The following is a 27548-nucleotide window of genomic DNA, read 5'->3' as shown; positions in this document are numbered from 1 at the left end:
AATTTTTAGAGTTTTCATTCTCATTGACTTAAACAATAATTAACCTAGAATCACACAGTAATCAGTGGCAAAGTTAATTAGATTGTACATGCCATAACATTTTACCTTTAAGACGATGAAATGTAAAATATCTAAAAGGTAAATTTCCTTTGCTTTGTTGTATTAAGTTTATGGCTTAATCTCTAGAATGGACAGCTAGCTTAATTTTGCCTTACAAAGTGGGAGGTTGTATTAAATGTAGATAAAAGCCTTATATGCTGCTTTCAGAGAAACAGTTAAACTGCAAATGAGCATAGCCTTTATTTAAACTTGGGTCTACTCAGAACAAGAAAAACATTCAAGAAGCCTCTGCTACAAGTAGAGGGGATGATTAGTAAAATAATATTATGAGCAAGTATTATCAAGCTGTAAAGGGAAACGGTAAACACAGATATATACTTTAATGTGTCTGTTGATAAAATTTATACATTTTTATAGACAGAGAAAATGAAGCAGACTAGTTTTATCACCTTGCCAAAAGCTAAAAGCTAACAATATCCATTCTTTCTGAAGGCCCTGTAACACCAGTTGCTTAGTGGTCAGTTAAGAATTAAGGAGATAGCAAATATATTATTTCTTTGTGGTAGCAGGTAGAAAAAAAAAATTTAATTTTACCTTTCTAAGTGAGTTAGACTAGCATGCTGTTTTAGTAAGCACAATAGGCACTTGCTATCAATAGTAACCACTTTCCTAAGACTAAGACAAACCTAAAATTGAAATAAACATTAAAATACATAATCACGAATTTTCAGCCACTTTTGTTTAGAACTGAGTATAATCACATTTCCTGCCCTCTAAAAATCTCAGTATTTAATCACATTTCCTGCCCTCTAAAAATCTCAGTATTTCCAAAATAGTATTCATATGTGGTAGGAAGAGTTAAATAATTGTTCTTGATTACAAAATTAGTTAAGTCAGGAAACCATCTTATTTTAAAATTTCCTTTAAATTATATTCAATATAATCATGTTCAACTGAAATTAGAGAGGGCTGACGATAATTACACTAGTAAATCTTAATGTCACAAGTCCATGGTCACAATGAATCTGATTTGGCTTTCTATAATTTTCAAGTACTTTATACATTCCAGACAAAATCCAATCTATGACCAAACATGCAAATAGCTGACTAAGTATGTTGTGTTTTAGCTAACTTTCAGCTAAGGCCACTACGTATTTCAAACACTGGAAAGTAAGAATTAGCCTTACTTCTCAAACTCTAGACACAATAAAGAATTGTAAATCCTCCTCTTCCACATCCCGAGTAAGTGAGGAAGCCATTCATCTTGACTTCATCTCCAAACAAAGAATGTCTAAGGAATCTCTGGGCAGCACAACTGGTTAAGTGTCCGACTCCTAGCTGAAAGGCTGGCAATCCAACCCCACCTAGAGGTGCGTCACAAGACTGTCCTGGCGATCGGTTTTTGAAAGGTCACAGCCTTGAAAATCCTGAGTACAGTTCTACTTAGACACACATGGGGTTGCCATCGAGTCAGAATCAACTTGACAGCAAACAACAGACATGGGTTTTCTTATTTCCTTAAAGCAGATCAACTGAAGTTTAGCTCTGGCCAGGAACATGCCTTATTACTGTATCTTAATCCAGATCATAAATAGCCATCAGGAAATTCACGTTAGAATAGAGATCATAGCAAACACAAACACTACAGCTGAGGATATAAAGACACTAGACACATAGAAGAACTCCAAACATAAAAATCCAAGTTAAGTCAGCTGTTATGCCAAAACAAGATATAAAAAGCAAAACCCAGAAAATCAGCAAATAACAAAACCAAAAAGAATGCCAGGGAGCTAGTTTAGACTCTCACGAGGAACAAGAATGTTGGCCAAAAAAAGACACTCAACCAAAATGAAATCCTAAATTTTGTAACCAACGACCAGCAAAATTAGGCATCATAAAATATAAGAACTTCATGCCCCGATAGCGCAAAACTCTTAAACTCTATTCTCCTAAAAACAAATTTACTGATTCAGTAACTGTCGTTATTTGTTTTGTTATAGTGGACAGCTGCACGATGAAGTTTTGCTAGATAAATGACGAGGTTAGGAGACAGTAGGGTAGTAGATTCATTAACTGTATCGGTACAATCATCTTCCCAGTAACAAGATTTAAAACCTTGAGCCACCTCTGTCACTTTCTCCTATTTTATTCCTCTACTTCCAACTAATCTACTAAGTCCTACGTATTTTAATTCTATAGTATCCTTACAGCTATAATCCTTCCTCCTTTACATCCTACTGTCATTGCCCTAAATGACCTCACCTGTAATTTCTTCCCCTCCTCACCAAACCATTTAACTTTTATTTAAAAGGCAGTTTAAAAACTTTACCCAAATTCTTAAAAAATCTTTAATGGTTCCTCACTATAAAATTAATTCCAACATCTTAGATTACCATTCTATGTCCTCCACCTGACCCAACTTACCTAACTCTTCCTCTATCTCCCACTTCCTAGTATTTTTAATAAATTTTCTTCACTGTCCCACGTTGCTCCCTTTTCCTTCAGGAATGCTCCTTTCCCACTGTGCCCACACTATGTCCTTCTCTTTCTCCACCCCCGGTGTCCATTTCCATTTCTGTTAGCTGTCTTTTAGGGTCCAAATCAAACGCTACTTCTAAAAGCATTGCTGGGTCCTAGTCAGGCTGACAAAAGCCCTGGTGGTACAGTGGTTAAGTGCTCAGCTGCTAACCTAAAGGTTGGTGGTTCGAAGCCACCAGCTGCTGCAGGAGAAAGATGTGGCAAACTGCTTACTTGAAGACTTACAGCCTTGGAAAACCCTACAGGGCAACTCTACTCTGTCCTATGAGGTCACTTTGAGTCAGAATCGACTCAGTGGCAAGCAGCTGAAAATACTTTGCTCTTCCTCTGAACTTCCACAGTGTTTCACACATACCTCTTCAAGGGCACTTGTCAATTTGTCTTGTCTTGTATTACAATTATGTACAAATGTGCTTTTACTATATTGTAAGATCCAATTTATCTCTGCAGTATTTAGCACATAGCACAACGCATTAACCAGACCCAGCCCAGTGCTGCATTAACCAGAGAAGGTATTAAAAAAAAAGCTTGTTGAATTAGTGAATAAATCTGCCCATCACCTATTAGTACTGTGTGCAATTAGCCCCATACATGTTGCAATAATACAACAATTATGGTATCCATAATGGTGACTAAGTACTCAGGTGATTAAATTATATTCACTCCACTGTTTCACAAGGCAGAAATAAGAACAATATTTTGGAAATATGGTATCCATAATGGTGACTAAGTACTCAGGTGATTAAATTATATTCACTCCACTGTTTCACAAGGCAGAAATAAGAACAATATTTTGGAAATATTATTGTCATATGCTTAGGATAAAATCAAGTTTGACACTTAAAAGACTAGGTTTCCAACAGTTGACTACCTTGCTAAACCTGAATAAATGACATGCTAATGGAAACCCTGATGGTGTAGTAGTTAAGAGCTACAGCTGCTAAACAAAAGGTCAGCAGTTCGAATCTACCAGGCGCTCCCTGGAAACCCTTTGGGGCAGTTCTACTCTGTCCTCTAGGGTCACTATGAGTCAGAATCAACTCAATGGCAATGGGTTTGGCTTTTTTATTGTGCAAATATACAAACACATGCAGATACATGTTCTTCTAGCTCCTAATGAAGAACGAGGCCCTGGATAATACATACAAAGCCTGGTGGCGATCTACTTCTGAAAGGCTACAGCCATTGAAAACCCTATGGAGTGCAGTTTTACTCTGAACACACAGGGTTGACATGAACTGACTGTGCAGCAACTGGTTAATGAAAAACAGTACTACAGAAAATGTAGTACCCATTACCCAGTACTACATAGAATGTAGTACCCATAAAATAAAAAAGCTATCTTTCACTGCCTCTAGGATAACTTCTGAAAATTCAAGTTTGGCCAGGCTACTTTATTTTTTCAAAAATCTTTAATGACTTAATTTTTTAGCAAAGCATTTTAATTCCTCTTTCCAGCATCACCACCTTCCCAAATATCTATAACTGAATCTCCTGACACTTCCTGAACCCAAATTTCACCCCTCTGTGCCCACACTATGTCCCTTCTCTTTGCCTGGAATGTGCTACTTTCATCTCCTCTTCCTAAAACTCTACTCATCCCTCAAGTTTAGGGTCTGGCTAAAACCTAATAAAGCTTTCCCTAATAGTACAATTGTACTTATCTCACTGGCTTATGATTATGTTTATGCAGCTAGAGTAGGGGGTCATCTTTATAGCCTCAGGGACTAGCACAATCCTGGTACGATACTAGAACTCAATAAGCTTTTACCGAATGAATAAAAATTTCCTTCAACTACTGGTTTTATCAAAAAAATAGTAACAAACATACCAACACGAACTAGACATTTTTTTTCTTTTTTCTTTCTCTGTTTAACAGGGAAGACAAATAATAAAGGCAGCAGAAAAGAAAGGAACTCAACTTAATGTCCAGCTCCCCTTGAAAGGAGGCCAGACTACAATGAACAACCTGAACTCTTATAGCACTTGCAGTCACTATACTTCTTGGTTGTATAAGACCTTGCGCAGTTCTCTAATTTTCATTGTTTTGTAAGTGTTGCTAACAGTGCTTTCCTAACAAGAATATAAATTCTTTGATGACAGGGATGTGTCTCATACTTCTCTCATATTTAAAAAATGTGAACTATACATAAAAATTTGAAAACAGCAAGTAAAGAAAATTTACCTGCTACATAGCAAGGTTATGATTTCTAAGCTATTATTATTGCTGCTTCCAGCCAGTACCAACCCCAAAGAGAAAGAGGAGCAATGTTTTCCAACCTGTGGGTACTGACTTCCTAAAAAAAAAAATCCTAGTGCGTAGTAAAATCCATTTACTAGGTCATGAACAGCACTGATTTTTAATGGTCACTCTATTAATTACATTGCATTCTTAATACTGCTTGTATAAAAACATGATTAAAATAGTTATTAAACACAAGAAAGCCGATAGTTAAAAATAAAAAGTCCAAAAGCGTTTAATATGAACTTTGTGAATTACATAAAATTTGTCTGGTTTTTAACAAAAATTATATGATGTTCTTATTAAACTGTTAAGGAAATTAGCCAGGAAAAAAATGTGGATGAGCATGTAAAACAATAGCCTAAAGAGAACAAAACCTGACAAAGAAGTCTACTGATAATGCAGTCTACACTAATTGGAATAAATTCTTGAATAAGTCTGTCTTAAATTTATAATACAGGATATAAAGTAAACCCTTTGGGTACTAATCTCCTTTAGACAAGATTAAAAAAAAAAAAAAAAGGTAAAACAGCTTCATAAATTATCTATAACTGAAGGCAAATGAAAATTCTTAAAAACAATCTATCTAAACCGGCCCAATGGAAGATAAACTGGCTTAGTCCTGAAACTTATTCTTTTTGACGATTTAACTCTGTCCAAAGCATGGCTGCCTCTTCTTTGTTTACAATTCCAATGTTCTCCTGCTTTCTTTCACCACTTCCTCTCACTAAAATTAGGGACCATATTTTAATGACCCTATGAATTCATTTTGATATTAAGCATTTCTCATATTTTAATCCTCCTCTAACTCTTAAAAAAAAAAAAAAAAAAAGGATTTCTTAGGGCTCCTGATTCCCAGTTGTGTTCTTTCCACTTTATTTTTATTTTGGCATCTCCCTTTCTCAACCTTTCTCAATTTTCTGCCTGAGGAAGAGTTCATGAATGATAGGCTTCAAAGAATACACAAAGCCTACACTGAAAAAATTTTATCCGTGGATGAATAAGTGCACATTTCTGAGAAGGGGTCTACAGCTTTCATAAAATTCTCAAAAGGCCCCCAAAAGATTAAGAACTATCATAGTAGAAGTATTTCTGTTGCTGGTAAAGAAAAATTTTGAAAGCAGAGAGGCACACTTTTTAGTCTATTAAGGGTAGCTGGAGAGATATAAATTAGAAGAAACACTTCTTCCCCCAAAGGTTATCAGTTCTTAAAGGGGTCACGAGCTGGTGGCTTCTAAGAAGGCCTGAAAGTTTAGCCTATCACATATAGGCAAATAGGCCTTTCCCTCTTCGTCTAGGGGTATCTGAGCTTTTTCTTCAAGACGGGGACATATAGCAGTAACCAAAAATCCATGTGAATGAAGACCACGTGAATTAGGAACACAGATACCAGATATCCTTAATGGAGGCTCTATTCATACCTATTTTCCCTTTACATTATTCCTGTTTTATGGTATACTTAGATTAAGATTTTTTTTCAATGCTTCCATTTTATTTATCAAAACAGCATCTATATATACTTAAAAAGCAAAGCTTGCTGCCCATATGACTTGATGAATCCCTTGTAATAATCCCAGGGAACCCTCTGGGACCAAAGGCTAGGAACCACTGCTTTATACCAGTGATACTGATAAAGTAGAAGAGAATAAACATGTGCAGTTTATAATATAGAATTTCTCCACTTGGAAAACAGAGGGCATTAATAAAGCTGGATAAAAACATCTTAACTGGCATAGAGAAGCAACAAAGACATCTTCTCTGTAGCTTTACTAACCAAGATAATTTTCAAAATGAGGGGAAAATGTTTCAGAATATCCAAGGACAGGGAGCATGAGGTTTTTATGCTTAACAAAAGTGGGCACGAAGTGTGGAAATTACTACCATAGACTTTCTTCAGCTTTTCGTTTCCCTTCTCTTTGTCCTAGACTGCTAAACACATGCGGTAAAAGCATTTCTCCTTTTTTTAAAATGGACTAACAATACCTGGTCTGGAGAGATCTGCCTCACTGAATATTTGCATAATCCACTTGAGTAGTCAAAATGGAACATTTTCTGAAGTCCTCCAAAGTCTAATCCAGGCTTGACCCTCTTTTGGGTCCCTGTTCTTTCCAACTGGGCCCTAATCTATTCGGTCTTCACCAGAATGCTCCTCACCTTAAATGTAACTATATTTTAAGTCTTTTCCATTGCTTTCTTCCTAAAATATCAAATCCAAGCAAAGGATGTCCTGCGCATGGTAGACAATAGTGATTACGAACAAAAATCTAGGGTGAAACTGTCTTGATTTGAATTTCAACTTTGCTATTTATTAACTGCATAAATTTGGGAAAACTGCTTAAGTTTTCTAAGTGCGAGCTTCCTATAAAATAGAGAGAATTATAGTGCCTACAACTCACATGGTTGTTGTGAAGATTAAATGAAGCTATGCATGCAAACTGCACAGCATAGTGCCTGACACGTAGTAAGTGTTCAACAAGTTAGTCGCTATGATAACCATAATGATTTCCTGTTTCTACTGTCTCTTATTTTCATTGCCCCTCTGCCTCTAACGTCTATAACCATTGTCCAAGCCTGATGAACGTGGAGGTAATACCATAAAAATTATAACCTTACAATAGGAGGACTAACTAGTAAAGTAAAATTCACTCTACTCCCTTCCACTTAATGCACCTGGTCAACAATCATCCCTATTATTTGTATATCAAGTCAGGGGATAAAGCAAAGGAGGAGAAAAAAGACGCTACTATGAACACACGTGCTTCTCTGGTGGCAAGAATATACTGGATGTAAGTCATAAGAAGATGTGAGGAAGAACAAAAAATTTGAGAACACAGCAACTAGAAGAAAGTAGACGGCAGTGATCTAAAAGAGAAAGAGAAAAAAGTTTGGGAGAGGAGAATTTTAGGCAAAAGAATTTATATAGATCTATTTAGAAAAGAGGGTATAGTTTAAGATGTGAAAGAGACGGGATTTGCTGAAAGCAGGATAGCCTGAAAGACTAGAAACAAAAGAGCAAAGCATTTGGCAAGGGATAAGAAGCAACATTACACATGAGTAAGCTAATCACATTTTCACAGACTAGCATTATGAAGAGGTATCTGCAAGGCTGGGCTAACCAACCAAAAACAACACAGAAATGTGCATCCTAAATACAGTAAATACAGTTTAGGGGCATTAAAAGAAAAATCAATCCAGTTGTAAACACGGGCCATTATTAAGGCTTGCCCCTTCAAAGATTTGATCTACAGACTAACAAAAACTCAGTTTGTTTAGTTTTCTAGTCAGTTCTACGTATCTGAAACTTCACTACAATTTCCTTTCCTAGTAAAACATTTCCCCGTGCTAGGACTACAATCCTTTTTTTGTTTGTTTTTTAATATCAAAGGGAGGTGTCTTATTGGAATCTACTAAAATAAATTTAAAAATAAAAAATAGTATCATTTAAAAATCAAGTGGAATAATGTAGACTCAAAAGTTCCACATCTTTATTGGATTATTTTTTTCCCCCAAATCAAGTCAATAAGAGCCAAATGAAAAATAATAGCTTGCTTAAAAATTATATCTAACAGTTTACAAGTTGCTGAAATTTCATGTATAACCAGAGTCAACTGCTGCATACCAAAGAATGCTATAAATATCACCTGAATTAGCACCAGTCTGGTGAGAAAAAAAGTGTATCATATCAGACAGACTTGCTACCTGTTCAAACATACCTGTACCAGTCAAAAGTCCAGCACTCTTCTTTTGTGCATAAGCGCGTAAGTGGTTGGACAGGCTAACAGCACTTCTAAACGTCGTATTGCAATGCACACATGTTCTAAGCTTCACAGGCATACCTATCGTTCAAAAGAAAACTATAATCCAGTTCTACTTCAAAAAGTGAAATTTTCTTAAAGTGTGTAGAAAAGTACCACAATAAAGATGGTTTAAAAAATGGTCATTGAATTAGCTTAAGATGCGGGGGGGTGGGAATTATGTTAACTATTATTAGTTTGTAGTTAGTATGTAGAGGTAATCCATGCTCTTTGGAAAGGGGGAAAGAGGAGTGGCTTGAACCTGAGTCCCTCTGGATTGAACACTATCACTTTCTTGCAGATTTCTGTGTTACGCAGATCATTTCCTAAACTTAAAATACAATCCTGTGATTTGAATAGCACAGTTCTGTTGAGAAGTTTCAAAGTTTACAACATTACCAATAAAAAGAATTAAAAAGTCTAGTTGACAAAGTGGTAATTAAAGTGTTTTATCCACAAAACCGTAAAAGGCTCAATACTAAATTAGGCTTTCTGATGAAGGCTGGGAGAAAAGGTGGTAAAACACACCACTGAACAGCTGTGAGACACAACATTTTATTCAGGGCATTTTATGTTCATTACTCTGAATGCGCAATCAATAATGAAAGTTAATGATTTGAAGTTTTTTGCTAAAATCTTTGTGCTAAATAAATGATCAACAAGCTAACATCTTAGTCATCACAGAAAGAAAACATGTTGAAATAATAAGCAACTCCTGAGTTCTCAGATAACCCTCACTCCCCCAACACATTTTAATTGATTTCTTCAACATTGCTGTAATAGCCACACCTACGTTTTCCTTCTCTGAAGTGTATTACACCTTGGTCAACACAGCTAATACATCTTCCTTACATTTTTTTCCTCTAAAAAATAGTAAGAGTTATTGACATTGGAAAAACTTGCTTCGTATGAAAGAAAGAGCCCTATTAACCAGAAGCCCATACAAGCTAAATTGTTTTTCAGACCACTTACAATGCAAAGTACGCTTTCCTTACACCAAACCTGCATTACAAATATTTTGGATATCCCAATATTTGCCTAAACAAGCCAACGTTATTTTACAGTAATTTTATTTATTATTAATCTAATGACCAATTATTATTACCTCAGACACATTCAACAGAGGGTTCTAATCATTAGACCATCTAAGTTAATGTTCAACATATTTAACCTCCAAAAGAAACCTATAAAGACACTTAAAATTCTTCTAATCTAAGAGTATAAACCATACTCAGCAATACCAAATAAAGTTTGGCTACTCTATCTGCCACATCATTTTCCAACACACGCAAAATGTACCTTTGAAAAAGAAAAACTATTGGTTTACAAGCACTAAGCTAAGCCATCTGTTCTGTTCCATTAAAACATTATTGTAAATTCTAATACCCCAAACAAATACATTTTATACTCACAACGGTTCTCCAAAACTAAACTATCATGCAATACAATGAGGAACTGGAAAGACAGAAGTTTCTTTGGGTTAATCACAACGTACAACAGGCACGATCCATTTAGCTTAAAGAATCTGTTTTACCTAAGCAGTAGCCAAACCAATAGCTCAATCTTGAAAACATTATCACTTTGGAGCACTGGCAAAAGCATGACAGTGGTTTGCCTTTTCAGCAATCCTATACTTTCGACTGTGAGGATGGCGCAGGACCGGGCAAGCAGTGTTTCATTCTGTTGTACGCAGGGTCGCTATGAGTCGGAACCGACTCGATGGTACCTAACAACAACATACTTTTGAATAATGTCAACCTCCCATCCACAGAACCATCCCCAGCCATAGCAAGTTTCGTTTTTACAGATCAGCTTTTTTTCTTTCGTTCTCACCTTGTAATCTGACCAAGAATTGAGGCACACAGAACTCAGAGCTGATGGGCATCAATTGAGTTACACAGAAATGACAATATAACAACCAATTCTGTGCTCTGCAAAAAAAGCAGCTTAAATAAAAAGATTCAGAGAAAAAGTATTTTCTACAAATTTTCCATTAAACATAATTAAACTGTGTTTAAATTAAATATGCTAAAATAGTCATAAATGTCCTCTTACCTGAATGCATAGTCAAGTCCATTTTTTGTGGCTGATACATCAACGGACTATTCTCATTTAATGGAAGTACACATTTCTGAACAAATCTCTTTCTTGCAGTTTGATTATGGATCTTTTGAGGAGAAAGAGCAGAATTCCTTTCTTCTCCCATCCTTTTATTTTTAAGAAGTTCTATCAGTGTAAGAGACTTTTTCCCACCAGACAATTCTGGCTTTGTTTCAACACAATCGTTTAAGAAACTCAGCCCATCTTCCTCTGATGCAGACACTGATACAGCTTCCGTCTTCAGGCCATTACGGTACGCTTCAAGAGGTATAACATTTTGGGATAAAAAGTCATCACTTGATGCAAATTTTTGAGCTACAAATGGTCTGGGAATGATACGACGATTGTTCAATGCCTTTAAGATTTTTTCATATTTTTCTTCATTTTGCATCATCTCATTCAGAACACAGATTGGAGATTTGTGAGCATCCCATTTGGTCTTTCCCAGTCTTTTCAGGTGGCCTCTAACATGATTTGATAATCCAATTTTAGTATCAAACCAACCACCACAGAGCTGACAAGTGTGTTCAGAAGTGGTTTCAGACTTCTCTATAGCTAAAAAAAAAAAGTTTAAGAATAATATTAGAATTTTTGATAAACTGACCACCCTAAAACTAATTAACCCCGAAATATTATACAATTCTAATAAAGAACAAAATTAAACAAAATATTAACAGCCCCTGAGTTTGAATGTAGACGTATTAGCCCAAATTACCAACATGAGAACTTACCTTTTCTAACTCGCTTAACAGGTGTTCCTGTGCCAGTCCTTTTGAAATGTTGCATTTTGTCACTTGTGGCTATTTGTTCTGGTGATACAACATGACGGGCTTCATAGCTTAATCCTGCTCTGTGAAGATGTCCCCGAACATGATTTGACAACCCAACACCTGTTTCAAATGTTGCTGGGCAGTAGGGACAAGATTTCTTCTCAAGAGACAAATCGGACCAATGGAAAACAGAACTATGCTTTGACAATGAAGTTTCTGCATTTTCTAAATGCTGAGGATCGTGTATATCATGCAAAAAGTTATTAGTTCCTGTATCTTCATAATATTCAAAGTAAAAGCCATCATTTTGATCATAACTAAGGGCTGTATTTTCTCCAGGCTCCTGACCTTCTACCTTGCTTTTAAATAGAGGGAATATGTTTACATGTTCTTGATTAATATCGTTATAGGTTTCTTCTTCTATAGCCTGCGTAGTGTAGTCACCTAGCTCAACATTATCCCAAGAACTTTCATCTTCTGTTTCATAGCTATCTTTCTTTTCAGCAGAATTAAGCTTCTGCAAAACAACAACTGTCATTTTATGTAAAAAATCTGGATAGCTATCTAGGTCTTCTCCTCCCACAGAACTTTCCTTCTTAGATTCCTTAACTACTCTCTTTACAGCTACACGCCTATGTTCTTTCAAACCTTCTGGCCTTTTGGTGTCAGAGTTACGAGAATCTGAAATAAAGCTATCACTGTGAGAGTTACTTGATGATGAAAACAGATGTAAAGAATTTAATGAACTAGCTTCCTCTTTTTTTAAATGCAGAGGATATGAGTCACCTGATTTTTTAATCATTCTGTAGTTTTCATATTTGTGTCTATATAAATAGTTGCTATTTGCCTTGACGTTAGATTTTTCTTTTGCTGCTTGATGGAAATACTTAGGTTTTTGGTCAATGCTGCTTTTATTCGTAACAGTCTTAGGAGAGCTGTTTTGATTGCACACATTTACACCTGACTGGGTGATGCTTTTCCGAGCTTTCTGTATTCTGTGTGGCCGCTTGTGGAATTTCGAAAAATTACTTGATTGTGAGCCTGATCCAAATGTTCGCTTTACATCTTGTTTTAGAGCAGAGTTCTTTGGAAATGTAGTTGACTGTTGTTTAACTAATGGTTTAGTGCTAATAGTATCTACAGATTCTTCAAGGATATCATTTTTTCTCTTGTCAAGTCCAAGAGGACTACCAAATGAATCAATGCATGATGATGAATGTAGGTACTCTACGTGTTTTTTTAAAATACTTCTGGCTGAAGTAGTAAAAGGACACATCTTACATATGTAGGTAGTTGGTTTTTTGGATGACCCTGTAACAGAGTCTTTCATGAAAGCCTTTTTTTGCGTTTTTCTCTGGGCTATATCAGAACTGACTATAGGGCATTTTACCACTGCTCCATGGGCAATACCGCGATGGCATTCCAATTCATTTTCTGTCACTGCCATGAAGTTACACTCTTCACAGCAGTAGTACCTTTTATCTTTTTCATGGGTTTTAGCATGTTGCACAAATGTTTTAGGGCAATTGGTACCAAACACACACTGAGGGCACTGTAATCGTGCACTTCTTCCTTCATCCTGAAGTTCTTTCAATTCACGAATTTCTTCCATCAACTTCTGTCTTCTTTCTTGGTGAATAATCATATGCTTTAGAAGTGAGTTGCGATCTCGAAATGTCCGTCCACATTCTCTACAAGCATATGGCCTTGGGACATTAAGATGGCGAAAATGACTATTTCCATCTAAATGATACATCATATGCCTATGGAGGTGCTTTTTCTCCCTAAAATTCACATTGCACTTTGTACAGGGGTAGAATGATGGCTCTTCAGCGCTGAAAGTAGCAGGTGACTCGGAATCACTGTCTTCACATTTCTTTTTTAAGGAATTTGCAAGAAAAGTGCTAGTATGAACAGGTGAACTTTCTTCTCCACACTTGTCTGGGTTATATATTAGATGTCGAAAAGCATCCACAGATTCCAAGTCTTCATCAGTTGACTCGGGCTTCACTTTTGATAATGCATATTTCTGCGAGTCTATTGCTTGTAGTTCCTCATTTTGTTCCAGAATGTCTACTTCTAGCATTTTTGATTTATTGGATATACAATTAGAATCACTGAAGCAATCCTCAGTATAACGAGTTATCTTGCTTACATCCATTTTCCGCTTTCTCTTTTTTTCTAGACCCACTTTAGAGTGAACTGGAGCTTTATCTACTGTGTCTTCATTAGTCATAAGAAACTGAATGAACTCTTTTTGGGGATCCCAGTTCGTATCATTTTCTGACCTAAATTCATCTGTACCTGAGGAAATTCCTGTTAATGTATTGACACAATCATCTTTTACCAATAAATTTTCACTATCTTCACCCACCTCTACTTGATCTATTAAAGTGCTATCTGACTTTATACTATTTCCTACTGAATTCTGAATGTCACAACCAACTGTAGCAGAGGTAGGTAGTTTTTTAATGGAATGAGCTGGATTCTTAGCATGTGCTACATCTGATAACAAAAATAAAACTTGGTGCTGACTTGCATTCTGTGGTGTAGACAGCTGAAGATCTGCCGCCACCTTCAAAGTTGAACAGGATTCTGTTGTTGGCTGATCCACAGGCTGTCCAGTGGTTAACGAAACACTGCCTTTATTCATATTGGAAGTCTTATTTAAGGAGGAGTGTGAAACTGGTCCATTAACAGCAGCTCCTTTAGGCAAGATAAAGTTTTCACTAGAAACAGTAGGAGCACCAGCATGTATAAATAGAGTAGGCTGGCCTCCACTTAAGGCTTTTTCAGATTTGTCCTTTGACAGTTCTTCAGGCAGAGTCAATGTATTGTTTTTCTGAAATGATGTTTGACAATCTTTTGGTTCCGGAACTCCACTCTCCTTCTCGGAGATAAAATTGTTGTCATCTAGGAGTTCTTCTTTAGCACCAGTAATATCGGCGTTTATCTTCGTATCATCCATGTTGTTGGCAAGCCCATTTAACACATTTAGTCTAGAAAATGGAAAAAAAAAAAAAAAATTTAGAATTGCATGAAAGAAAAAATACTATTAGATTGGGTATGGAGAGTTTAAAGTAAACATTTTTCATTAGTTTAATTTTCTACTTTTCATATTGAGACCCTAATTTTTTTCTTAGAATGAAGAAACACTTAAAAAATTAAAATACTTTAAACGTACCTGAAAGGATAGTTTTTAATTTGTGCTAGGCAACAACAACCACCAATATTGCATATGTACAAAATGTCTAAGGAAAAGCAAATATATAAACACACATAGACACACACACAAACTCACACATAGATACACACGCACACACACAAACTCACACATAGATACACACACGCAGCATAAATGAATATGCTACAGAAGAAAAATAAACCTTAAAACCTCATATATATAAATTGATAATAAAAAGAAAATTATTTCACTTAAGTAGATTTATTATTAATGTATACGACAGACATTGCAGAGAGGTAAGAATTTTGCCACTTAAAAAAGCTCATTCACGGAGGAAGGAAACAAGATACCTCTCAGTAAAAGATCTTATTTGAATAAAATTCGTTATCAACATCAACAGCTTATTATATAATGATTTTTATTTTTAAAAATTAAGAAATTTCACTCTCAACACATTTTAACATTCTCCTAAAATTATACCAATTAATTACAAACACCCTTTATTCATAGAGGTTCACTGATTCTTTATTCAAATTGTCCTTAATTCTAAATTAGTAAAGTTGAATTTAGTGAAGTTTTATGTTACTTTAAACTTCCACACTTAAAAAAAAAAAATCACACTTAGGGCCCCCAAATTCTAGCCATTCTCTAAGGTAGTTATCCCGTTTATAATCTGACAGCCTAGTACGATGGCCTAAAACATTTTATGATGAAACACCATAAATATATGTTAAGTTTTTAGTTTAATTCATACAAAGTGTAGCTAACATTTTTCCAAGCATTTCTGATAATATATTTAATCCTTATAACAATACAAGAGAATATTTTAAAAGGAAATGAGACTTCTGAAAATTTAGGAGACATATATACCATGGTTGTAATGATTTCCACTACTATGAAGAATTCCTTTGAGCTCTATTCTTATCCTGTTCTTAGAAAAAGGCTATATTGTATTAGAATTGCCTCTCTCCTCAGAAGAACGTACGCTCTCTGAGGGCATGGACTGTGACCTAGTTACTTTCCTACCTCTAGAAACTAGCATGAGTTTTTGGCACAGGTGCTCAGGCAATATTTGTTGAATAAGGAACTTAATGAATGTTGAATGAATAAAAACACAACTGTAAAATCAAAATAAAATTTCCTAAAGTATAAGAAGAAAAAAATAGTCATCTTCCTATGAAATCTAGATACCCCATTCATGGTTCTGATTTCTTGACTCAGCAACTGTAGCATGGGCTTCAAAATATCCAACAATCCTCATGAACAAATTAAATCAACCTTCAAATAGTATTAACTATTTGAAGCACTGCCATGAAGTTTCATATTATTTTTGATTTTATACACAGTGGTATCTACAGTTTATTCATTCTCCAAATACTTATCAAGCCCTTACTATGTGACAGGCACTGCACTAGATATTAGGGATATTATAGTAAACAAGACAGACTAGGTTCCTGCTCTCAGATAAAGAATAAAGCCTTCACATTTTTAATAGTATTTTTAATTCGTATAACAATTAATACTACTTAAGGACAGTACAAATTTATAATTCAATAGAAATTAAAACATTTTCAATAAAGTTCATTATTTCTACTATGTTTTATAGGACCAATTTCATACTTTTTAAAAACTAAATCTCAGTCAAAAATTAAAGAATTGGTCTAATTATCTTTTTATTATTTCTTAACTTGGAATAAAAAAAATTTTTTAATAGACACTCATAAATATGATCTTATTCTTTCCACACGACAGATTTTTTTATACAACACACACTGCAAGTATTACAAATATAATTTCTTTAGCATTATTATTTATACCAACAATCATTTTTCTGTCCCTCATAGGTCTCAGAATTGTTTTAAGATTGGCGTATTTCCATAGAAGTAAAAATAGATTCCCAATAAGATCATATTCAACAATATCACCCCAAAATGGTGCTAATGCAGCACCCAGCAGGAGTCTCAACATCACATACACAGAAGTAAAAATGGGCAGCACAAGCATGTGCTAGGAAGGAGTGTGCAAATGTCAACGAAAAGAAAAGCAAGCCCTGATGCTATACACCATTATCCATTCCTGACATTTCTCATTAAATTAGGCAGAAAAAGTAAAACGTCTCAATAGCAACAATCTCATAAATATCTGAAACAGAAGACAGATTTTATAAAAATGATTTAAGCCTGAAAGACACTTACTTTCTATTCCTGCTTATTATAATCATGGAGGTAGACAAATATATGCTCAGACAATTTGAAAGGCTGTATTAGTTTTTCTCAACAGGAAGCAACGTTGCTAACGAAGTGGTAAATTCAGTGTTAATGAGTGGCTTCACTGTTACCACCTCAGAGGTAAAACCTTCCATGTTCCATGTTCCACCCATCTGTTCTGGTGTTAGAGGTTCAGAGATGGAACAGACGCTTCCCATTTAAAGCAACTTCACTGGTACCCCCTGAACAGCAGGGTGACAAACTATGAGAATATCATGTCGGCTTGGAGACTGCATCCTCATTATCAGATGGCTTTATAAGAGCCTTCCGTAAGTTCACATTCTGAAGATACCAAACTGTTTCGCTCAAACACATAGAAAACTATATGCATAACAGATCTTTTATCTACAAAATGCAGCCAACTAAAACAAAAAACAGATCACATGAAATATTGTTAAAATATAAAATGAGATCTTTAACCAGCAAAGTTTTCTTTTACACTTACATAATGAAATATGGCTTAAAAAAAAAAAAAATTATTTGCCCCAAAATAATAATTACCTCTCTTCAAGAATAAAAGAAGTTATTCTTTTCCAGGTAAGTTGGGAAGCACATTAAAATGTACAGCATCAGAAATTGACGCACTAAGCTACTATTTTAGCAGTAATTAAAAAATTTTCTCGCTTAAATTTCAAAATATATTTTAAGTACCAAATGTTCAAAATACATTTTTTTCTTAATAACTGTAATTAAGACTCACATTTGTTGCACTGAGACAGAATGCAAGACAACAGATCATCAGAATCTGTTGCCATGAGTAACGGATTTAGAATTTTGACATAAAAAATTTACTCTCTCTCTACATTTGTGGATGCTTGTATGGTATCCAGACAAGAAAGCATTTGACCTACAAGCTAATTTAACACTGTATTAAATAGTTTTCCACTACCTTTTAATCTTATAATCAAATACATATAATAGAGCCATCGATACCAGTTATGTTAATATTATAAAGTACGGAACATATTTGAAGTAGGCATTATTCATTACTTAAGTTTAAAATAAGCAAGTTCATAAGTTATAATAAACCAACTAATGATATAGTATTTAACCCTCCTAAATTCCAGTGAATTTTTTATATCAATCAGGATCTTTTTGGAAAACGTTTGAATAGTGTTACTATGTCTTCTCCCATGTAATCATATAACCATAGAAATTTTCTTTTAACTTAATTCAAAAATGTACTTAAAAAAAAAAACTCACACACATTATAAAAAGCTGTAAATGGAATTTTAAATCTACATAAAACGTATTTCAGTTTCTAGAAAATCATAATGAGTTCTACGGCTCTAACTGCCTGTAGTTATATACTGTGAGCATTAAAAAAAAGTACAAAGGTCAGATCTGTCTTCAGGATGACAGATCATCACTTATGTGCCTCAAGCTAGACTTATTGTCTCAGAAATCTCAAACATCAGTATTTTTGCAAACTATCAGCACTTGCTATAACACCCTCACTACACTACATCTTGAGGTTACTACAGAAGAAATGAGGTGATAATTGCATATTAACATAATTATTCTGTAATCCCTCTGAGCAAGCTTCCTAGGTCACTCAGTAATTCAGATTAGATACAACCTTCCTGTCATCAAATCTATGCTGTCCACTTTCTGTTCATGAATAATTCTTTTCTGATAGAAAATTAGCTTAATTTCATTCTTTTATGTACATTATTAATTGTATTTATTGCAAGTAGGTTAACATTTTTTGAGTACTTATTACATAATTCCAACCTTTGTCATGTAATATAATTTCACACAAAAATAAAGTAAGATTTGCCCTGATTCCAACTTAGATCATTAACAACTATATTACACACCTATAAATAAATAATGTTGGCCAGTAGCTGAGTTATAGTTAACGATCTGTCAGGTTTTCACAAACTCCTTGTTCCCTGAAAATTATCCTTGAGAACACATGACAACTTCAGTTGGTATATGAGAGTGGGTCAAGAAAAGAAAACCACTCATATACCATCATTCTAACTGTAAAACAAATCTTAACTGAAATACTACATCTAAAATTACTGCAGTATTTAAACTGATATATACTATACATGAGGTACAAACATATATTTAAATCTCATCCAGTCTACAATGCAGGTGAAGAGCACACTATATGATCAAATCATCCTAGGAATACAGTAACCTACTTTGGATGTCACAGTGAGAGGAAACACTAATAGAGAACACTCATGAGTGTATCCAGCATGCGTTTGACAGTGAAAATCATGCTACATAATGAAGAGAAAACTTGATTATGTTTAGTCCAGCAATCAGCTACACAACTAACAATCTTCAAATGTTTAAAGGTTTAGAGTATAAAAGGCAGAACACATGGTCAATTGGTCTTAATCATAAAAAGAATTTCATCTCAATATCAAGAAAAACTAGAAACAGGAACCTTTCAACATTGTAAAGAGTGTCTTATGCTGCAGGGAATTTGAATGGTTCAGCAGGTTACATTGACCATTTGTCAGGAACACTGTAGAAGGGAACATAGGGTTGGAGATTGGGTAAATTGATTTCTAAGGTCCTTTCTAATGTGTGCTATAATATGTGAGTTCCACATTTGTTTGGACATAAGCAGAAAGAAACAGAGCAAAAAACTGAGGTGAGGATTACACTACTGGGCCTAAAACAGCATTCCCTAATTTCAAAATTACGTGAAGTAACCCTTTAGATAACTAAAATATGTTGGTAAGCAGACACTGGAATGATATAGCAATGAATGACTAACACAGTGAGGCCACAGAGCTATCTGCATCATAAAAACTCTGCAGTATTGCCAAGGATTTTTTTTATTGACAATACTGAAATTTGTCACTGAATTTGAGCACCTATAGAGCATATAATAGATTATGAAAAGGAAAATAAAATATACTGGGCATTTAGTATTTTACCGCCAGCAGCATGTGGCACTGCCATGACAAACTATGATCTATATGTGTTTTTACCACCTACCACAGAATTACATTTAACTTGTTGAATAGTTTTATTCCTGCTGCCACTTACTGTACCATCTTCATTATTTTACTTCATGATGTTACAAAAAGCAAGGTACTAAATCATACATACCTAATAACACAAGGTGATTCTTACTGAAAATATACTAAACATAGTCTGATACATCTCAAGAAGCGGCTATATGGTAAACTGAAGTAGGTATCAAGTAACAACAACACTAATAATAACAAGTAGAACAAAAAAGAGAGGGAAGCTACAAATTATACAGCACTGGGAATCAACAGCAGTAGAAAAACACATGGATGTTCACTAATCAAAGGTTAATTTCCTAATGAAGAAGTCTGCAATTGGAAAAAGTAGGCCACAAATGATAGTAGTAGCCAGAGAGTTCTAAGTCATATTCACCATGGAAAAACTGCTCATAATGTTGGTTATTCTTTCACTTAGTCAGAGCAAGGTAAGTGATGGTCTCGGCTTTGATAGGGTAAAATGGCTCAAACAAAAACAACTCCTTTTTTTTTTTTTTTCATTTTTTATTAAAATGATAACTTCATTATATATTTTTCAAACTGATTACATTTTCCAGCACAATTGTACAAATAACACACATGCCAGATAACTGTCAAACACAGCTATTCAAATCTTCAACTTTCAAAGGAACCAACATAGCTTAAGTGTGTCAATTCCACATTCCAGAGCAACTGTGTCAACTTTGCCCTCCACCAACAGAAGGTATTAACTGACATAAGCTGTCATTTTACTTCGGGTAGTTTCAATATTGGTTTTGCTGTATTTGTGCTCAGTTTTGAGACCCATTATGAATATTAACTCATCATATAAATGCCAAAGAAACGAGTGTTAAACTTCCTGAGAAGACAAAGTATATAATTAGATGTGAAAATAGAGATAACAAAAAATATTCAAGGTGAGATAAACATTAAACATGCATAAAGAATGAACTGCTTCATAGCTGAAATTATTCTGAAGGGCAAAAAAGAATTTTATCATTAAATTTGCCTATACATTTGACAATAATCATCGAGAGCACAAGAAACATGACGAAGAATTTTTGAGTACAGAATCAGTGTCATTGTCAGATGTCTACTTGCCTAATGTCTACTCAGGAAAGACGAGGAGTTTGTTCAAGAACTCAAAAGGTAAGCATGTTCAAAGCGCTGCTGACGAAACTTCTGCCCTAACCATGTATGATTCCACAGGCTCAAGGGCCATTAAAGTATGCGTATCAAAGTCAGCAGCAAGACTGCACATGCAAACGTCATGGCTTCAAAGGAATTCCTTATGACAGCTGAAGAGATGATTTATGCCTTAACAGATGAAACAATTTCATTTTTGGGAAAGGCGGATCACAGAACATTTATCAACAAGGAGATGCCTAGCCTAATGCCTGGAACACAACAAATATTATGTTAGTTTCCTTCTAATATTCCAACAATTTTGCTAAATCTTTCAAATTCAAAACTTCACAAATTCGACTGTGTTTAAGTTTTTTAAAACTTTCATAGATGATAAAAAAGGATCATTTTAAAGGTTACATCACTTCATTTGTTTAATCACATATCATTAATCGTATTTAGAAAATACAAAATTGTTTACAGTCTCATGGAAAGTGCAACTTGAACATTATGACACCTAAAGAATACATTACTTCACTAATTTACAATTTCACTTTATTCAGTGGAGTCAGACTGTAAAAAACTGATTTCTGTAATTCTTTAACAATCTGTAATGAGTACTTATTTTTTCATCTATATATATACATTTAAAATCTAGGATGTAAACTCCAATTTGTATATATTCAGATGAGAAAGTATGATACTCTCTTTGAGAACTGGAAAAATGAAACAAATCTGGAAGTTTTACTTTCTATAAAGTAATACTTTTATTAAACGTGAACTTTCTTATTAATCTTATTTATTCAACTTACGTTTTTTTCTTTCTTTTAAATCAGCAAAACAGGAAAAAAAAATATTCCAAGGTAATCACTAACTCCACAATTATCTTCATTAAAAAAAAATTAAATACAGAAAGATCTTCTAAAAATTAAACACACACATCAAGACTTCACCAAAGGAATAAAAAGAGAACCTACAGACTGGGGAAAAATGGTTGGCTATGACATATCTGATAAAGGTCTAATCTCTAAAATCTATAGGAAAATATAACACTTCCACAACAAAAAGACAAATAATCCAATTAAAAACTGGGCAAAGGATATGAAAAGACATTTCACCAAAGAAGACATTCAGGTGGCTAACAGACACATGAGGAAATGCTTGTGATCACTAGCCATTAGAGAAATGCAAATCAGAGCTACCATGAGATACCATCTCACCCTGGACATTACTGGCAGAATCAGAAAATAACAAATGTTGGAGAGGCTGCAGCTACATTGGAACTCTTATGCTATGCACTGCTGGTGAGAATATGGCATTTCCTTAAAAAGCCAGAAACAGAAATACCATCTGATCCAGCAATCCCACTTCTAGGAATATATCTTAGAGAAATAAGAACGGTCACACAAATAGACATGTGCACACCCATGTTCGTTGCAGCATTATTCATAATAGCAAAAAGCTGGAAACAACTAAGTACCCAGCAACAGATGAATGGGTAAACAAACTATGGTACATATATATAATGGAATACTATGCCAAGATAAAGAACAATGATGAATCTGGGAAACATCTCACAACATGGATGGATCTGGTGGGCATTATGCTGAGTGAAGTCAATCACAAAAGGGCAAATACTATATAGGACCACTATTATAAAAACACATGAAAGTGTTTTCACACAGAAAGAAAGAATCTTCGATGGTTATGAGGGAGGGGAGGGGTAGGGAGGGAAAAACACTAACTAGATAGTAGATAAATGGTAACTCTGGTGAAGGATGAGACAGTACACAATACTGGGGAAGTCAACACAACGTGATTAGGGCAAAGTTACAGAAGCCTCACAGACACATCCAAATGCCCTGAAAGACTGAACTACTGGGCTGAGGGCTGTGGACCATGGTCCTGGGGGTCATCTGGCTCAATTGGCATGTCATAGTTATTTTTTAAAAAAAGTTCTACATCTGACTGTGGTGAGTAGCATCTGGGGTATTAAAAGCCTGCAAGAGGCCATCCAAGATACATCTACTGGTCCCACCCTGGCTGGAGCAAGGGAGAACGAAGAAAACCAAAGACACAAGGGAAAGATCATTCCAAAGGTCTAATGGACCACAATTACCATAGCCTCTACCAGTCTGACTCAAGCACTACTAGATACTGCCCGGTTACTGCCACGGACTGCTCTGACGAGGATCACAATAGAGGGTTCCGGACAGCAGGGAAGAAAAATATAGAAAATTCAAACTCACAAAAAAAGACTACATCTACCGGTCTGACATAGACTGAAAAAACCTCAAGAGTATGACCCTGGGACACCATATTAACTCAGTACTAAAGTCACTCCTGAGGTTCACCCTTCAATCAAAGATCAGACAGGCCATTAAAACAAACAAATCACGTATATGAGAACAAATGGGCACACCAGCTAAGGGACAAGGATGAGAAGGCAGGAGGGGTCAGGATAGCTGGACGAATGGAAACAGGAAATGCAAAGTTGAGAAGGGGAGAGCGCTGACACATCACAGGGTTGGCACCAATGCCACAAAACAATATGTGTATTAATTATTTAACAAGAAACTAATTTGCTCTGTAAACTTTCACCTATAGCACTATAAAAGAAAAAAAAAGCAAATATAAGAAATGTACTTTCCTTGAAATAAAGCGTATAGTACGTACCGTTCCCACACCCATCTTTAAAAATATCTATATACATATAGATATATATATATTTTTTTAGATGCCAAAAAACCTGCTACTTCTTGTTCTGATTCAACATAGCTGTTAAATATGTCTTTACTGAGGTGGGGCGAAGATGGCGGAGTAGTCAGATGCTTCCGGTGAACCCTCTTACAACAGAAACCCAAAAAAACAAGTGAAACAATTATATTTATGACAAGCTAGGAGCCCTGGATATCAAAGGCAAAGTTAGAAAACGGACTAAGCGGAAGGGGGAAGGAGAGACGGTTCAGAAGCAGCAAGAGGTTGCCGGACTAGAACTGAATGGCTGGAAACCCTGAGACACCATTTCCAGGAACGACTGCAGGGGACTGGTGGTAGGGTTAGGCCGCAGTTTCCTCAGAGAGAAACAGCCAGCCGCACACCCTACTCACACCTCCTGAACCACAGAAGAATGGCACTCTCGGCAAAAGCTAAGTATTTCCATATATTTTACCACACCCCCAGCCCCCAAGGTGGCGTCAGTGGCTGTCGATTTCCCCGAGCCTGAGCTAGGTCCTGCTGCACACGCTGAGCCATTCTCCTGGCCTTGGAGAAGGAATAAACACCCAATCTGGGGAGAAGATAATATGCCAGCTCTAATTACCTGGAGAGCTCAAGACAGAAGAGGCTCCTGTCCAGGCATAAATGGTCCGCGGACTGTAAATACCTTTCCCCGCTGCATGGACCTGTGTGGGCCTATTTCAGGACGACAGGCCCTTGTTGGCAGACTGCAACTGTTTCAGTGGTGCAGTGGAGAGGTGGGTCCTCACCTACCCACATCAGGGGCCTAAGGACTGGTGGCTCCACTCAGGTCACCTAGCCACCCGTGAGAGGGGTCCAACGATAACTGGTACCTGCCAGTTCTTTAAACCAAAAGCACTGGGTGCCCATGCTCCATATGCAGAACCCACCCACTTGTGTGCTCTAGGAAACAGGGACATCCTTTCCTCACAGACCCTTGGGTGACGGTTGTCAGCCCACTGCCTTGTTCAGAGCATGAACCCCTCCTACAACCAGATACCAGTACCTACACCAATCACCCCTGCTCCTCTAAGACTGTAGGACAGAGCCTCTACCACACACTTGATGAGCAGCTACCTGGACACATGAGTTGAATCGATACAAGAAAAGTGAATGGACTCCTATGCTGATATACCTGATAACAGCTCTAGCCATCTGGTGACAGGATGTTAGAGCTTCAAAGGTGAAAATAATCAAGTTAGCTCACTCAAGCAATCTATTTGGGCCTATCAAAACAAAACAAAGCAAGAAGCTAAGATATAGTAAGCAAATATAAACTAATACAATAACTTATAGATGGCTCGGAAACAACAGTCGATATAAAATCACATAAAGAAGCAGACCACAATCACTTCAACAAGCTCTCAAAACAAAGAATCAAGGGATGTTCTGGATAAAGGTGCCTTCCTGGGATTACCAGATGCAGAATACAGAAAATTAATATACAGAACTCTTCAAGACATCAGGAACGAGATTAGGAAGGAGATCAGGAAATACACAGAAGAAGCCAAGGAACATGCAGATAAAGCAGATGAAGAAATTAAAAAGGTTATTCAAGAACATAAGGAAAAATTTAATAGGCTGCAAGAATCCATACAGAGACAGCAATCAGAAATTCAGAAGATTAACAATAAAATTACAGAATTAGGCATTTCAACAGAAAGTCAGAGGAGCAGAATTGAGCATGTGGAAGGGAGAATTGGTGTGACTAAAGATAAAGCACTTGACACCAATATATTTGAAGAAAAAGCAGACAAAATAATTTTTAAAAAATGAAGAAACCTTAAGAAACAAGTGAGACTCTATAAAGAGAAATAACCTATGAGTGATTGGAGTGCCAGAACAGGGAGGGATAACAGAAAACACAGAGAGAATTGTTAAAGATTTGTTGGCAGAAAATATCCCTGATATCGTGAAAGATGAGAAGATATCCATCCAACATGATCATCAAACTCCACACTAGGTAGATCTTAAAAGAAAGTCACCAAGACATATTATAATCAAACTTGCCAAAACCAAGGACAAAGAGAGAATTTTAAAAGCAGCTAGGGATAAACAACAAGTCACCTACAAAAGAGGGTCAATAAGAATATGTTCTGACTACTCAGCAGAAACCATGCAGGCAAAAAGGCAATGGGACGACTTATACAAAGCATTGGAGGAAAAAAATTGCCAGCCAAAAATCATATATCCAGCAAAATTGTCTTTCAAATATGAAGGCGAAAGCAGGACATTTCCAGATAAACAGGAGTTTAGGGAATTCACTAAAACCAAACCAAAACTACAAGAAATACTAAAGGGAGTTCTCTGGTTAGAAAATCAATAATATCAGATATTATCAACCCAGGATTAGAACACTGGACAGAGCAATCAGATGTCAACCCAGATAGGGAAATTACAAAAATAAATCAAGACTAAAAAAGGCTCAAGGCAGAGAAACAGCGATGTCATTATGTAAAAGAGGACAAAATTAAAACAATAAAGAGGGACTAAGAAATGTAGTCACAGATCTTTCATATGGAGAGGACGACAAGGCAATATAAAGAAATAAAAGTTCAGTTTAAACTTAGAAAAATAGGGGTAACTATTAAGGTAACCACAATGGAGACAAACAATCGTACTCATCAAAATAAAATACAAGAAAGAAATAGAGACTCAGCAGAAATAAAATCAACAACAATGAATAAGAGGAAAAGACAATATATAAACTACTGAGCTCAAAAAATTAAGTAGAAAAAAGAAACTGTCAACAACACACACAAAAAGACATCAAAGTGACAACACTAAACTCATAGCTCTCCGTAATTACGCTGAATGTAAATGGTCTAAATGCAACAATAAAGAGACGGAGTGGCAGAATGGATAAAAAAACACAATCCGTCTATATGCTGCCTACAAGAGATAGAGACCTTAGACTCAGACACACAAACAAAATAGAACTCAAAGGATAGAAAAAATATATCAAGCAAAGAACAATCAAAAAAAGGCAGGAGTGGCAATACTAATTTCTGACAAAATAGACTTTAAAGTTGAATCCATCATAAAGGATAAGGGAGGACACTATACAATGATTAAAGGGACAATATACCAGGATGATATAGCCATATTAAATATTTACACACCCAACGACAGGGCTGCAAGATACATAAACTCTAACAGCATTGAAAAGGGAGACAGACAGCTCCAAAACTATAGCAGACTTCAACACACCAGATTCGGTGACGGACAGATCATCCAGAAAGAAGATCAATAAAGACACGGAAGATCTAAATGACACAATCAACCAACTTGACCTCACAGACATACAGAACACTCCACCAAACAGCAGCCAAGTATAACTTCTTTTCCAACGCACATGGAACACTCTCTAGAATAGACTACATATTAGGTCATAAAGCAAGCCGTAGCAGAATCCAAAACATCAAAATTTACAAAGCATCTTCTCTTACCAAAAGGCCATAAAAGTAGAAATCAATAAAAGAAAATCCAGGGAAAAGAAATCAAACACATGGAAACTGTATAACACCCTGCTCAAAAAAGACTAGGTTATGGAAGACGTGAAAGATGGAATAAAGAAATTCATAGAATCCAATGAGAATGAAAACACTTCCTATCAGAACCTTTAGGACACAGTGAAAGCAATGCTCAGAGGTCAATTTATATCAATAAATGCACACACAGCAAAGAAGAAAGGGCCAAAATCAAAGAATTATCCCTATAAATTATACAAAGAGACAAACAGGAACAAAAGAAA

The 27548-nt window shown here is 35.7% G+C and overlaps 1 protein-coding gene across 13 annotated transcripts in view; it reads right to left on the bottom strand.

Moving 5' to 3' along the window:
* ZNF644 (zinc finger protein 644) overlaps window positions 1–27548 on the bottom strand; it is a 211262-nt gene that overhangs the window by 86506 nt on the left and 97208 nt on the right. For 11 of the 13 annotated variants that reach the window (XR_010321466.1, XM_064282322.1, XM_023558422.2 and 8 more), the window contains 3 exons: window positions 11466–14503; window positions 10690–11289; window positions 8554–8676 (listed from right to left, as the gene is read on the bottom strand). Coding sequence is in view for 12 of the 13 variants with exons in the window: in XM_064282322.1 (XP_064138392.1) it covers window positions 8554–8676; window positions 10690–11289; window positions 11466–14503 (3761 nt within the window). In the remaining variant the exon portion in view is untranslated. Of the gene's footprint in view, window positions 1–8553; window positions 8677–10689; window positions 11290–11465; window positions 14504–21031; window positions 21248–27548 lie in introns of all 13 variants that reach the window. The other 2 variants (XM_064282323.1, XM_023558429.2) reach the window with 2 other exon arrangements.

This window comes from Loxodonta africana, chromosome 3 (assembly GCF_030014295.1).
Source record: "Loxodonta africana isolate mLoxAfr1 chromosome 3, mLoxAfr1.hap2, whole genome shotgun sequence".
NCBI classification, from domain to species: Eukaryota; Metazoa; Chordata; class Mammalia; order Proboscidea; family Elephantidae; genus Loxodonta; species Loxodonta africana.
The sequence above is the reverse complement of the archived record's forward strand: the minus strand, read 5'-3'. Positions and strand labels throughout refer to the sequence as shown.